The sequence below is a fragment of the Hyaena hyaena genome, unplaced genomic scaffold, assembly GCF_003009895.1.
Source record: "Hyaena hyaena isolate Hyena2069 unplaced genomic scaffold, ASM300989v1 scaffold_17, whole genome shotgun sequence".
NCBI lineage: Eukaryota > Metazoa > Chordata > Mammalia > Carnivora > Hyaenidae > Hyaena > Hyaena hyaena.
In genome coordinates, this window is record NW_024080648.1 from 4082038 (window position 1) to 4097654 (window position 15617).

The 15617-nt window shown below is 50.1% G+C and overlaps 1 protein-coding gene across 2 annotated transcripts in view; it reads right to left on the reverse strand.

Annotated features, from left to right (window-relative positions):
- Nucleotides 1–15617, reverse strand: part of PRAG1 (PEAK1 related, kinase-activating pseudokinase 1) — a 71005-nt gene that overhangs the window by 44706 nt on the left and 10682 nt on the right. Inside the window, exons 1-2 of one of the 2 annotated variants that reach the window (XM_039221126.1) lie at nt 6729–6782; nt 1701–2186 (exon numbers count right to left, since the gene is read on the reverse strand). In XM_039221126.1, the coding sequence (XP_039077057.1) occupies nt 1701–2030 (330 nt within the window). In that variant the 5' untranslated portion in view covers nt 2031–2186; nt 6729–6782. Of the gene's footprint in view, nt 1–1700; nt 2187–6728; nt 6783–15617 lie in introns of those variants that run through there. The other variant, XM_039221137.1, reaches the window with a different exon arrangement.

A 15617-nucleotide genomic window follows, 5' to 3' on the forward strand; every position in this document is an offset into this window, starting at 1 on the left:
CCTCAGCCCGAGCCTACCTAAGTGGTTGGACTAGTTGAACAAGGAGACAAAGATATAGACTGGTCATTCCCATCCCTGAAGTCACGGTCCCCTTGTGCTTCCCTTCTAAAGTCTCCCCGAGCCCCAGGGTGCCTGGGTGGCTCAGTCGGTGAAGGCTCAGGTCATCATCTCACGTTCTTGAGTTCAAGCCCCGCACTGGACTCTGTGCTGACAGCCCGGAGCCTGCTTGGGATCCTGTCTCCCCGTCTCTCTGCCCCTCCCCTGCTGGCTCTCTATTTCTTCTCAAAATAAGTAAAAATAAACTTAAATAAAAAATAAAGTCTCCCCCTACCCCTTAGAAGCAGCTCCAAAGTAGGGTTTGCCTTTGCTTCCTTTCCAAGATGATTCGGAACTGAAAGGGCCCCTGGCTTATGTCTGTGAAGGCTGAAGGTAGTGCGTGCAGCCTGGCGAATGGGTGTGACTGGCTCATGACAAATAGAGCAGGGACAGGGAGCTAATTGCAACCACAGGAAATGCTTCTCTTCAGTTAAGCCACTTCCGATTTAAAACTGACCTCTGATTTTACACAGGCTTTCACACACCCTTCTGATCCACTCACCATGAGGGTTTAGGAAAACTAGAAAAGGCAAAAAGGTCAAACAAGTCCCAAGCAGTTTTAGAAAGAATGTCCTTGACTGACAGCTTTCTAGGCACGTCTAGAGGCAGTGGGACTCTGCACACCCTCTAAATAATTACACCTTTGTAAGGGCGGCCTGTGGGATGAGCGGAACGGTCTAATCTCTAGGGGTGTGATTGTCTTCAGTTATCCCAGGTCAAAGCTGCGAAAAATCCAAGCTTCACAGCTGGAAGTTTGAACACCGGCTGGGAATCAGACATGAAGGAACGACTACTAATATTTTAAGAGCCATCTCGGTATTGTGGTTCTATGTTTTAAGAAGATTTTATCTTTTAAGACGTGTAAGAAAATGATGTGCTATCTGGGGTTTGCTTGAAAATCATAGGGAAGGCAGAGTGGAGGTGGGGGCGGAGAGGAAGCAAGACAGAGACCCGGTCATGGGCCGGTCTGTCGACACTCCTGGTGAAGGGCAGTGGGATGCAGGGCGTTTGTTATGCAATTATTGCTACTTGTGTACACATTTTTCATTATCAATTTAAAAATTGTTTAAACTAAAAAAAAAAAAAAAAAAAAAAGGCTTCATTCTGGTGTGCCCCCAGATAATTAATTAGTACAGCCTGCATTTAAACTTGAGGGACTGAGGGCGCCTGGGTGGCTCAGTCGGTTGGGCGGCCGACTTTGGCTCAGGTCATGATCTAACGGTTCATGGGTTCGAGCCCCAAGTCGGGCTCTGTGCTGACTGCCAGCCTGGAGCCTGTTTCAGATTCTGTGTCTCCCTCTCTCTGACCCTCCCCTGTTCATGCTGTCTCTCTCTCTCAGAAATAAATAAAACAAAAAAAATATTTTTAAATTAAAAAAATAATAATAAAATAAACTTGAGGGACTGGATTGATGGTTCTTAGCCTCCAGGGACAGCTGGGAAGGAGGGCAGCAGCCAGGAAGGGGCAGTCATGGGGCGAGCTGCTGGGAAGCCATCCTGTCCTGCAGAAGTCTTGCTCTAACAGCCCTCCCTGGCTGGCGGCCAGCCACCGAGCGTTACAAGAGCAGCCCCTGTAAAAATACCACACGCGTTAGTCAGCCTCACCTGCGAGACATCGGCGCTCAGGTTCGCCTCCGTCCACACGTCAGAGGCGTCTGAGCTCATCATGGTGGGCTTCACGGCGATGGTGGGCTTGGAGTAGGGGGAGCTGTTCACACCGTCATCTTCCTGGCGGCAGGTCTCTGCCCTGGGGGGCAGGCGAGGTGGAGGGGGCAGGCTGCCCGCTCGTGGCTGGGGGTGGCCAGGGGCCAGCTGGTGGTCACTCCTCAGGCAGAAGCAGTTCTTGCAGGATCCGGGCTTCCAGATGTGCTCCACGAAGTCACTGCACGCAGACATGGTGGGGCTCGCGGGGCTCAGGCGGACAGTCTGGTGCATCTTGAGCAGACGGTGTGCTGGCTCATCTTGCGCCCGGCTCTCTGGCGAGGTTTTACGGGAGGCAGGCGTGGGGCACGGACGGCTCCAGGGAATGGCAGAGACCTGCCCGATCAGAGATCCACGCGACCAGAGGACGGCTGCATCACCAGCTAGAACCTAATTATCTGAATGGGGTGTAGGAAGGGGAGGAAGGAGGTAAAAAGGAGAAGGAAAGGTCAAGATCAGCATTCTATTTCTTCTGAGACCCTCACCTGTTTGTCCTACTGATGCTCCTTCCCAGTCACTCTGCAGGGGTGTGGCCTTACAGGAAGCTGTAAAAACTAAATGCAACTCCGATACAGGAGTACAGAGCAGAGTGGACAGTTCAGTCCCCTGAAGTCCTGAGCGCTGAGGTTTGGGGACTGTGACAGGAGGAAATCACATAGGGTTTTAGATGAGGAACTGCCCTGTCTTCTGTGCATTCCCTGCTACTGGGGGCGGGGGGAGTGGGGGGGGGAGTCTAGAGCTTAGGACATGAACTACAAAGTAGTTCTGCAAGGGAAAACGGTGGCTTCCGGAGAATAGGCCCCAATCTGTAACCAAGGACTGTGCAGGCCTGCACCTGGGCCCAGCGCTTGATTGGTACTTCTGGCGAGGCGGAGATGAAATGCAGGAGGAAGGGGAGAGGCGTGGTGCCGCCTGCCCCTCAGGGGAACTGGGTCATGAGGTCTGGCGTCTTGGGAATCTGCCCTCCTCCTCTTACTAAATATAAGTTAGTCAACCCAGTGCTGGGCGAGGTCAACAGAGCAGGGGCTTCAGGTCAAGGGGGTAACAGAAAGAGAAAGGCCTGACTACCACAGCCCTAAGGTGGAAGGGTGGCTGGAGCGAATAGCACAGAGGGAAGAGATGATCACAGTTATAGCCCTGGAGGTAAGACCGTAGGTTTGTTGAGAGGTGGCCTTGACAGTCAAACTGAGCACAGAGAGTTTGCCCATAAGACCTAGTAAAGTCACCCATTCAAGATGAGCTCAAAGGTTTGCAGATATTAATCAATTAGCCTGAGTAACACCCTGCAAGTAGCTGTTATCCCCATTTTACAGATGGAGCGGTGCCTCGCTGGCTCAGTCAGAAGAGTGTGCAACCCCTGATCTCAGGGTGGTGAGTTAAAGCCCCACATTGGGTGCAGAGATTACATAAATAAATAAGTAGAAAAACAAAAACAAAAACTTATAGACAGAGAAAACAATGGCAATGACATAAACTAAGTCTCATCCGTAGACACAGGGGGTTTGGTGGTTTCGGGAAGTGAGGCCAACCGTGCAGGCAACCCCTCACCTCATCACGTCCTTCATTAGACAGAGTCTCTGGCCATTACCTGCTTGCTGCTCATTGCTCTTCTCTCCTCATTTAAATGAACTGAGCTCCTCATAAGGAGGGTGTTCATGAGAAAATAATTCTTATAAACCTAAGGTGAACAGAATCTCATCCAATTAGAAGTTTTGCCCGAGAGTTTGCTCTCCACTGTCCTCCAGTGAGAACTTGCTTTGAGGTTCATGCCTTCTAAACTATCAACAGGACACGGGCGCCTGGGTGGCTTAATCAGTTAGGCATCTGACTTCAGCTCAGGTCATGATCTCATGGTTTGTGGGTTCAAGACCTGCACTGGGCTCTGTGCTGACAGCTCAGACCCTGGAGCCTGCTTCAGATTCTGTGTCTGCCTCTCTCTCTGCCCCTCCTCTGCTTGTGCTCTCTCTCTCTCAAATACATAAATAAACAAATAAATAAATAAACAAACTTAAACTATCAACAGGACTAACCAGGTGGAATGAGCCAGGAGCCCACTCCAGAATCTTTTTGGAGAGTGCTCTCTTTCTGTTGTCCCACACACAACCACAGACAAGGGTGCTTATTCCACAAGCACTCGGGCTGAATTTGCTTCCCTTCCCTCCAACGTTTCCTGCGAAGCCACTGCCTCCCTGAGCTAAACGCACACTCTGAAATAGACAAGTATTTGTCTTCCAGCAACTGTTAGTGGGTCCTATGCACCCCTCTCTTTAAGCTGATTGTGGGTTCGGTTCTTTTCCTCCCCTGAATACACCCAAGTAGCAGGTTCATTCCTCACCAAGTTCCCCAGAAGAGGTCACTAAGCTTCAACAAGCAGAGGAGGAGAGCAAGGAGTTTTTTCTTCCTCCCATAATCTAAAGCCACGGAGAGCTTTGGCTGGGCTGCTAAATTTTGCAAGGAGGGAAAAGGGGAGGATGCATAGCCGTATTCAGAGGGGAAGGCTCCAGATCCCTGCCCCAAGGTGAGGAGTGGGTCCTCTCTCAGGGAGCCGACAGGCTTCCGGACCACAGAGAAAAACAGGCTCCCCTTTACCACAGGCAGAGGCTCCTGAGCTCCCTCACCCCCACCCTGATGACAAGGGAGAAGCAAGCTTCAAAACCAGTTCTCCCTGGGCCTTTTGCATTCCTGCAGCTCCTTATAAGGCTGAGCTAACTGTGGAGGTGGGCATCCAACCACTTCCTCAGGGCTACCGCAGATTCACAAAGAGGCAGTCTGGGGTGGCCGCATTTCATTTCCTCCCCAACAGGCAACTGAGAGCACAAACTTGTCACGTCTGCTTGGTGCCAGAGGCCCCCATCCTTGTTGGCGCTGCCCCACAACTGCCCTGGGGCTTTGGTTGGCTCCGGATTGATGAGTGGGAAGCTTCCTTCAGAGCCTCGCCGGCTCATGCACCCTCTCTTGGCTCGCTGGCCCAGCTCTGAAATTCTCTGACATGGGCACAGCTATCGCCGACACAACTGCTCAGAGATGCAAAGGGTTTTAGGGGCAAGTCTCTGAACAAGAGAACAGAATGAAGTGCTAGCCTTCTAGCATCACTGACCCACTGCATCCTGTTAAAACTGGTTTCTCAGTCACAGCAAACAGAATTCACCGCCCTGTCGAGCCAGAAAAGACTTTTCCAGTTCTGTCTGTTCTCCATGCCTGGAATGATCTCCTATTTGTTCTCAGCGAAAGATGGTGAAAAACTCAAGTGGCGCTCACAGACCAGGAACGTCGCTTCGCCTAACAGTGCCAACTCTCCACCGCCTGGGAGTGGTACCTTCCTGCCCACGTTCCGAGGGGAGGCGGCCCCCAGAATTATGCAAATTCCCCCAGTTCAGTGGGAGGCAGCAGTGCAAGATTAGAAAAAGATCCCAGCATTCTTTCTGATCCAAGTCATGATAAAATATCTTTGCCTCTGCAAAGTTCTGCACTAGATTTGTGGCTGCAATTTGCAAGACTGAAGTTGTCAGACACACTCCCATCCCACTTCCAAAAGAATCTGAAGAATGACGGCCAGGTCTGTAAAAATTAAACCTTTTGGCTCCAAATACCCCTCACGCTTGCATCAAAGCTTGTTCATGCCTCACCCCGAAGTGACAGAATTCCAGAAAACACTCACCTGATAAATGTATATATATCACAATTAAATTGATGCAACACTGGATGAGAAAAGTATGTATGGAAAGTGTCTGGTTTCAATACCCCACTGGCAGGAGTTCCCTGGGCAGAAAGAACAAAGTGACGGTCTTAACACACCTCCTCCCCCCACCCCCCGAGGGTAAGTCATGATATTCGCCCAACTTTTCATTTTATTTTTTCCTTCTCCAATGCTACGCAATCTAATCTCAGCAGTAGGAATGTGATTTTCATGGGTTAGACGTACTACAGTCTAAACCGGTAAGGAGGATGGCGGAATTCCACTGGACCACGCGATGGCCAAGTAGCTGCAGAATTCCCCAGGGCTTCCTGTCAAATTTCCCTCTCAAAAAGGGAAAAGGTTGCTAGCACAGACCGGGCCGGTGATCAGTAAGGTCTGCGGAACCTGACTCTGCACTGATGGCATTGCAAAATTCCTGGCCCCTGGACCTTTGGGCTTTCCTAGCCAGCTCTGCAAAGCCACGTTCTTGCTGGCTGAGCTTTACCTGAGAAAAATAAACACAGATGGCCGTGCCTCCATTCCCATTTACAGGACCTGAAAGTGGAGAGGTGGAGAGGCTCTATTTTCCCCGAGTGTGCATGCGTGTGCGCGCGTGTCCGGCTGGGAACACGAGCAGCACACGCAAAGGTTAAGAACGCGCCCACAGTATGCCCCCTTTCAGAGGGCTCAGCCAGGGCTGGGCAGAAAGGCATCATCTCGTTCCCTCCGGAGACTCGGAGGCTGGCACGTAACCCGGTGCAGCGCCAGCGGCGGCTACCCTGCGGCCCCAAACCATCACCCCCGGGATCCAGGCCGGCCTCTCCCTCGCTCTCTGCTCCTTTGACAATACGGCTGGCCGCGGAAATGAAGTCTCCCCGCTAGCAACTCGCAAAGCGCTCCGCTCTCTCGCCCCAAACAGAAAAGCAAGACCATCAAGAAGCAGCACAACAGTCGGTGTCCCCTCCCCGAACTCGGAGGAAAAGTTTCCCCGTTTAAAAAAGCGCGATGCTCGAATGAATCGAAAACACCCCTCCGGCTCCCGTGTGCTCCGGGCTCCGAGCCTGCACCTGGAGCACAACGCCTGGCGCACGCGGTCCGGACGCTCCACCCTCCCCGAGCGGCCGCCTGTCACCCCGGGGGAAAGCCGACAGGGGGTCGCCCTCTCGGCCACCGCGGCGCTCCCCCGGAGCTCCTCTCTGCGGCCACGTTCGCCAGACAAAAAGAGGCCGGATTTGGAGAAAGCGTCGCGGGCTCACCTCGGGGCCGCGCCCCCCCCGGCCTCGCCGTCGGTCGCCGAGCCACCAGCCGCCCCGCCGGGCGCCTCGGAGCATTGTTTGGAGAGTGAGCGCGCGCGGTGCGTGCCCGGCCGCGGGCGGGTGTCCTCTGCCTGGGCCCGGAGGCCGGGTGGCAGCTGCGAGCGCGGCTCCGCCCCCTCCGCCTCCGGTTACGCCGCCCGCCCAGGCTCCCGCCGCACCTCCGCAGTCCCCGCCGCCGCCCCGCGCCCCCGCCCCCCTACCCGGGCCCGCGCGCCGCCAGCTCCCAGCCGGCGGGCTGCGGCTCTGCGAGCCGAGTCTTCCAAACTCTCCCCGCCCCTCCCACCCTCGCCCACCCGCCCGCTCCCGGCCGTGAGGCCCCGCCCCTGGCCCGGGACTGGGCGCCGTCCGACCCGCGAGATGGGTCCCCGCTCGCCCCCTTCCCGGAGACGGCGGTGCGCGCCTCTGCCACGGCGACTATCGGTGCTGGCAGCCTGGCTCTCACCACTAAGTCCATATAGGTATTATAAGTGTCCTGCATCCCTTCAACCGGCCGGCTCTGCGAGACTCTGGAGCGGGTAAAGCCAGAGAGCTGGAGGTGGGGGCTGGGGGGTGGGGGACGAGAAAGCCAGGGGTCGGGAGAGGAACAGTGAGGTTGGGATCCCAGACCCGTCCCGAAAGCTGCGTGGGCACCGGGACTGTCGATTACTGTAGCCTGGGGGAGGAGAGTGGGGCGCGAGGGAGCCGGACTGGGGCGCGAGGGAGCCGGACTGGGAATCCCGACCTCGGATTCCAGGTCCCGCTCAGTCCCTGGACTGAGCCCCAGGCCATTTGCTTAACCTCTAGGAACTTCAGTGTTCTAGATATAGAATGAACGGTTGGACTGGAGAGAGCTGGTCTTCCACCCGCTCGGACATCCAGGACTTACGAAGGCCAATATTACACCTGTGTTTACGGTTTCCAGTAAGTGACTCACTCTCTGAGATACTGAGTTCGAGATAGTCCTCCGGCTAAATAAATATCTTTTAACAGAGAGTACCACAGCCCACACCTACTCAGTCCCTTCCCCCAGCTGCCTCTGAAAGGCTCCGCACCTTGACCGGGGTGTTCCCTCAAGATGTTAGCCACCAGGTCACCACCTTGAGCCTGCCTGGGTAGGGGCGCTGTGGTGAAATGGAATGGGGAGAAGACCCCGGAAGAACACCCACGGCCTCCTCTCTCTGCCCTTCCTGCCCTCCTGAGAGATAATGTCTTGTAACTCTGGTTAGATCCTCTGCCCTTCAGCCCCCCGGGGATGAGTCTGTGAGCCTCCCCCCAGCTGAGAAGAGGAAGACTGGTTCCCCTTGAGATCCCTGGGCTTTCCTTGAGATCTAGCCCTGAGAGGTGAGGAGGTAGTGGAGGGGAGAGAGGGAGAAGACAGGATTTTGAGGTTGGGCTGGGGGTGAGAAAAGGAGAAAGGTAGAGGGATGTAGGGAACACTGCCTCGTGCTCAAATGTCTGGCTTTCTCCTGAGTGTGAATAGAATCTGGGGGAAGGTGTAGAGGGATGGAACTAACACTGGTCAAGTCCCTACCCTGCGCCATGCCACCCCAGGAGAGGGACATCACCCCCGTTTTACAGAGAAGAAAACTGACCCAGGAAGTACACTAACTTGCCAGGGCCCGTTTGCTGAAACATGGCAATCCTGGGAGCCGGGGGAACAGCTGTCTAGCCCCGCTGCCGGACGATTCCACTCCATGCTGCCTCCTTGTCCCCAAGCACAGGGAGTCCAGCCCTATCTTTCTTCCTTCCCAAAGTGAGGGGACACCACGTAAACAAACAAGGAAGGAAAACTCTGCTTAGCCTCCAGCAGCAATCAACAAACTGAAGGGTCCAGGCCTCTCTTGACTAAGATGTGGGCAGGGTGTTGAGAAGCAGATTAGGTACAAAGGGGTCTGCACTGGAGAAATACAAAAATAGCACAAGGACATCCAAGCATCAGTTACACAGGGAGATGGCACACCCCTGGGGTGTGAGAAGTTTCTGGTTCCCATGGTTCAGACTCGATGTTTCTGTTCTTACTCTGTAAGGCCCGGGTGGGGACACCCACCTCACAGGATTGAGCACATAGGAGGCACTCACTTCCCCACTTTATTTTCTTCTGTTTACTTAATTTATCCTTAATACAGAAACAGGCAGAAGAACACGATGATAAGAAGCAAATGCAACATCGTGTGACGAGATCGGCGTTTCTGTGGCATGGGACAGCGGTCAAAGGGTTAATTCCGTCTTTCTGCAAAATAAACTGTGTTCCCAAGTGTTTTTGCTGTGCTCACACAAAATAAATGCATCACACTGTAGTTGCTGACTTACAACGTGCATCTTTTTATGCCAGCGACATGGCCTTAAAGATGGCTTCATCCTGCCTAATGAAAAGAATCAAAAAATACTTCAAAAGACTCACTTAGATCCACATAAAATTCCCATTCTCTTATGCAGTGCTCCACCAGTGACTGTTAAGTATGTTATCTCCTCAGGAAAGCTGCAGTGAGCTCATGCATTTTAATAAACAATTCTTGCTCGAACTTCCAAACTGCATCCTGCAATGCAGGGCCATTTGTGTACACACAGCATTCTGCTTCTGGCCACTTATCAGTCCATTTCATGACACTTTTAACTGCAGGGCTTGCTTGCATGCCCTGATACAGATCAGACCTTGAAGAAGAGCGACTCCCTTCAAGGGTTTAGTCCAGGAGCACCGTTCTGTGTAAGAGAGCAGTTACATTCCGGAAAATGAGGATAAAGGCTTTGGGGTAGGTAAGCTGAAGTGAATTGGAATTAGAGGAGGAAAAAGGCAGAATGGGGACGTGCACACCATCAAATTATTCCGAGGAGATACTAGCTGGGGAATGTGAGGGGTGAGACAGCGTGAAGATTGGACCAAAGTAATCCCATGTCTGATCTCTCCCCAGCCAGAGACTAGGCCCCAAACAACAGAGAGGTGTCGCTCCCCTTAATGGGAGAAAGGTGTTCAGTTTTAGTCAACAAGCATTTATGGAGTGCCCTCTACTTAGCACTGGATGAGGTCCTACGGGGAAAATAGAAGGTGTGTGAGAGGGAGAGAATGCAGGGGCAGTGGGGGTCAAAGAAGGAAAACACAGAAACAAAAAAAAAAAGTGGTTTCACGGAAGAAGCGGGCTTAGCAGGATTTCAACACGTGGCCAATGGGGACCTCCGAGCGGAGAGGAATGGTACCCACGAAGCAACGGTCGTGGGAGCGGAGGGAGGCTTTGCAGGGATCTCCTACGCAGTCTGGCTGGAGCGCGGTTGCCGGAGACAAGGCCGGAAATGCAGCGTGGGGCCGGCAGGAAGGCGAGGCCTGCCCGCAGGAGAGCCCCGACTTTTCTGAGGAACCGAATGACATTATCCGAGTTAGCTTTTCTTTTTAGTTTTTTAAATTAATCTGAAAGTTTAATTTTTTAATTTTATTTATTTTTATGTTTTTTATTTATTTCTGAGAGAGACAGTATGGGGAGAGGAGGGTCAGAGAGAGAGGGAGACACAGAATCCGAAACAGGCTCCAGGCTCTGAGCTGGCTGTCAACACAGAGCCCGATGTGGGGCTCGAACCCACGAACTGTGAGATCATGGCCTGAGCCAAAGCCGGACGTTTAACAGACTGAGGCAGCCAGGCGCCTCCCGAGTTAGCTTTTCATTTGCTCTCCTGGATCTTCTATCCCAGACAGATCAGGAAGTGGGGATAGAGGCTGGAGACAAGGAGACTGGCTTGGAGTTTCTATCTCCGGTCCAGATGGGAGGTAAGGGGCCCTTGATAAGGAAGGCAGCGGTGAGAATGGAAAGGAGGGATGTGGGATGGACGGTTCTGAAAGGCATGAAGAGGGAGACATGGGGGCTGGTTACTTATTAATTCACTGTGAATAATAAGATATCAACTAATAGCTTACACTGTGCAGGGCCCATTCCGCACCAGGCCCTGAGTGCTAAATGGGTTACTCGTGCCAACCTCATGGAAACTCCCAGGTAGGTGCTGCTATAAGGTAGAGGACAGGATCAAAGATAACCAGTGGAACTGTAGCCTCCAGAGTCTGGCAGACCAATGGTATCCCTAGTACACTAGGGAAGGCCGGACGGTTAGTTTGTGGTCTCTTGAACCTGTCACGTATGGTAGCCACTCAGTGAAAGAAGGTGTCATGCCAGCTGTGGCGTTTGGAGCCATAGGAAAAAGGAAGGAGGTTGGAGGACCATGAAGAAGAGATGATATGAAAAGGTGAAGGGCTGGGGGGCATGGGTGGCTCAGTCCGTTAAGCGTCTGACTTTGGCTTTGGTCATGGTCTGTCAGTTTGTGAGTTTGAGCCCCTCATCGGGCTCTGTGTGACTGCTCGGTGCCTGGAGCCTTCTGTGTACCCCCTCTGCCCCTCCCCTGCTTGTGCTCTGTCTCTCAAAAAATGAATAAATGTTAAAAAAAAAAAAAGAAAGAAAGAAAGAAAAGAGAAAAGGTGAAGGGTGGGCAAACACAGTAACCTAGAAGAGGCTGTGGAGAAAAGGAGTATGAACCCTCTCTTTGAGACCTTCTTAAGCCCAGGGCAGTATGAAGAGAAGTCTCCTGGAGAGAATAGCCAGGGCGGAGGTGACATGAAAGGAATTCAGGTTTCGGGAAATGTGTGAGGTGGAGAGTGTCTGAGACCAGCTTGAACTCTTAGTTACTCTTTTCACACAGCAGGAATTTCCGATGGACCCCAAGGAAGGAGGAAATCGGGTGGGAGGAAAACAGGTTAGGAAAGGTGGACTTGTTAGGACTGTAAGTGGGGAAAAGGGCATTTAACTGGGGGAGAAGTTGGCCGCAGCTGAGGTAGGATGGAATCCCCCGGAAGCCATGGGCAGGTGCTGGGCCTGCCTTGGTGGCACCGGGGGTCCCAAAACCACCACGGAGGAGATTGGGAAGGCTAGGAGGCAAGGAACAAGGTCTTCTGGAAATTGGCTGTGAGGAGCTCATCTTGAGTTCTGTCCGCCCTCCTGGAAAATGATACTCTCAGCCAGCCAGTCAAAAGTTAGTCTAGCAAGCGTACGCAACCCCACCCCACCCCTTATTTCTCCCTGAGCGATAATCAGCTCGTTTGGTTGCCATCCCAACTTACTCTCTTTCTTCTCTGAAGTGCGGAAATTCAAGTAATCTTATCAGTTAACCCCTGTCCTGTGATCACGGCATCACATCCTTGTGACCCAGCTTTTTCAAAATACCTTTTCCAACATCCCATTCTCCCCCCCGACTAATGTCCTAGACAATTCTCCACAGGATAAAACATTCTAAATAATTTACAGTATCCTATTCCAAGCACTGAATAGATTTTGCCCCCAAACTGAAAGCTATTATTTAAATAACTGCGGGATGTCAGAATCTCAAACCACATGGGACTGAGAGCCAAGGGTTCAAGATTGTTATGATCTTCCTTTGTGCCCAAGTGACACAGAGCTCAGATGTCAGGGGCTGAAGTAGGAAAACACCTTCTTCTTTCCCTTTCATAACATAAATACAGTTAGATGTGCATCCAGTGACAGATACTTTACTGCAAACCTCAGTTTTTCAAAATGTCACTTACAGGTTGAACTGTGCTCCCCCCACCCCAAAAGATGTATTGAAGTTCCAACCCCAGTTTCTCAGAATGTGACTTTATTTGGAAGTAGGGTCCATAAATAGGTAACCAAGTTAAAATACAGTCATTAGGGTGATCCCCAACCCAATGTAACCAATGTCCTTATAAAAAGGAGAAAAGAGACAGGCTCCCAAAAAAAGGAAGATAGTGTGAAAACACAATGAGAGAAGAGGCCATGTGACTATATTGATGAATCTAGAAGCCGAGGAAGGCCAAGAATTGCCAGCATACACCAGAAGCTAAAAGAGACAAGGGGACATTTTCCCCCAGAGCTGACAGAGAGAGACTGGCTCTTGCCTCCACCTTGATCTCAGACTTCTAGCCTCTAGGCAATAAATTTCTGTTGTTTTAAGCCGCCCGACTTTTGGTACTTTGTTACAGCAGTCCGAGGAAAATAATAGGGTTACCAAAATGAAAATTCCAATGAATGATATACACTACTGCTTCTAGATGGAAGAGAAAGATTTTTCAAAAATCAGCTCCAGAGAGCATGACCTACAGGAGACATGGTAATTAATGCTCACTACATACGTAATGCCAGACAGTTCTCTGTGATAAGGTCAATGTCCTTTTGTTCAACCTGCCCTACAAAGAGAATGGTCATTCTTTCATCGATAGCTCCCTCTTTCTCCAGTTTCAGGTTGTATGGTTAGGAGAAAGTCCTGGTTCCTTACCTGAGCTGGCATTTGCATGGTTAAGAAACTCGTTAACCTCCGCACCCAGGCAGTAGTAATGAAGATGTACCTCAAAGCCTTGATGGCTTTGATCACCCCCTTTTACATCACCCCCTTGATGAGGGGGTGTTTTTGGTCCACATACACTTCCAGAGATGTCATTAATGGACAGGAGAGATCATTCAGGTCTAATCCTTCAAGGATAAATGGAGACGTGGAGGTCCTAAATGACTCACATGACTTGCCTAAGGTCTAAGACATTTCATAACCCTGTTCTTCTCAGCTTTCAAGGTTGTTTGGTTTTAATGTGGACTAACAGTGAGTCAAGGGTGTGAAAATGAGAACTATTTGAGGAATTAATTCATAACTCCCACTGCTTGGCTTTCTGACTGAGCTGGAGACAGGGTTAGAAAGAAGCAGAATACATTAGGAAGGGTCACAAAGGAAAAACAAGCCCATTTGAAAGATCTGCTTTGCTACCCTAAAGAAAACCTCCTAATGGTATAGCTACTATGGAAAACAGGTTAACGGCTTCCTAAAAAGTGAACCATAAACTTGTCACATGGCCCAGAAATTCCACTTGCAGATATCTACCTAGAAGTAGAACTAGGAACACACAAAAACTGGTGCACAAACGTTCACACAGCATAAGAGCTAAAGAGTAGAAACAACCCAGATGTCCAGCAACTGGTGAATGAATAAATACACAATCTGTCCAGATAGTGAAATTCTATTCAGTAATAAAAAACAAATGAAATGCTGAGATATATGGCAACACGGATGGACCTCAGGTAGGTTATGCTAACTGAAAGAAGCCAGACAAAAGATTACATAATGTGTGGTTCTATTTATATGAAATATCCAGAAGAAATAACTTGATAGAGACAGAAAGTAGATTAGCGACTACCTGGGGTGGGGGGTGGGAATGGGGTATGATAGCGAGGGATCACTGCCAATGGGCATGGAAGATCTTACGCCAATGATGGAAGTGTTCTAAAACTAAATTGTAAATCGAGATTGCACAACTTGAAACATTGATTAAATATTGTTGAATTATAGGCTTAAAATGCTTGAACTTTATGGTATGTAAATTATACCTTCATAAAGTAATTCATGAAAAGAGAAAGGATGGAATATCATTGAGCCTTAAAAGCAATAGAAAAGTCTGAGACCTGCTACACCACGAATAAGCCTTGAGGAGATTATGCCAAGTGGAATAAGCCAGTCACGAAAGGAAAATTGCTGGATTCCACTTTAGCTGAGGTCCCTAGAGTAGTCAAATCCATAGAGACAGCAAGCAGAATGGCGGTTGCTGGGGAGAGGGGCGGCATGAGTGGGGGAGTATTATTTAGTGGGTGCAGTTTCCCTTTGGGAAGATGAAAAGGTTCTGGAAATGGATGCTGTGATGGATTTATAATGAGAATGTGCTTAGTGCCAGGGAACTGCACATTTAAAAAAGTTAAAAATGGCACATTTTATGCTGTATATACTTTCTACAATTGAGAGAAAGAATGAGAGAAACACCCATGTCTCTGTAAGCGAGCTGCTTGTTTCTGAAAGAGGAAACAGGTCTGAGACATCTCATGTTATCTTTAAGTCATTGAGCCTTAGTCATAGAGAAGACCATCAGTTCTTAAACTCCTGTAGGAAAGAGATAGATCCATAATTCTATAAAGTCACAAAACTCCAGGCCTGTTGCTGCCTGATACATCATGGATGAGAAAACATCACATGCTTTCCTGTTCAACCATCTCACCACTGGACATCCTTCTCCCCTTGCCTTGTCCAAGGCAGCTTTGGGTTTGTGTTTTACTAGGGGTCAGTAGGCTTGTAAATCCTGATCTCTGCGTTGTTTTTGTGATATTACCTCTGAGACCTAGTTATCATTTGCCAGACCCAGCCATGTGAATGTCTTTGCAGGGACTGCATCTGAGGGGCTGTTACTTGCAAAGGTAAGCCAATGCTCTGAATCAAGTTTGACTGAGGAATGTCCAATGGAAGGAAAAAAGAAAGGTTTCTATTTATCTGGAAAGAACGTGACATTTGTCACCTGGTGTAAAGTTTTATGCGCATGTTGAAAAACAAAGTGTTTCCTTTGCCTATTCCCCTTAAAGTAAAGCCTTTTCTCTTCCCCTCTTTTTTTTTCTTATGGTTCTCATAGGAAACATAATCTAAAAGGATTGAAAGGCAATCTTGGACTCTTAAAGCATTTTACTAATAACCAGCACTGGCCCTTTCTAGGAGTAAAATCCCATTTGGATACAGCACAACTGTATAAGATGTAACTCTGAGAACATCTTATTTCTCTCCATGGTCCACCACATGGTGAGACCAAAAATACTTTTACCCGCTTCCTCCTTTCATGTTTCCGAAAACATGAATTGAGTGACAGGACAGATGGTGCGTGATTTCTGCACTGGGTGGTGTGGGGTGGAGTGACATGGGGGAGCAAATAAACCTTCCCATCTAGGACCAGTAGATATGTGCCCCCTTCCTTCAATTTCATGTCCACAGTATGTAACTGACATGGATTATCTATAACTTAACTATCCAACCCCAGGGCCTCCT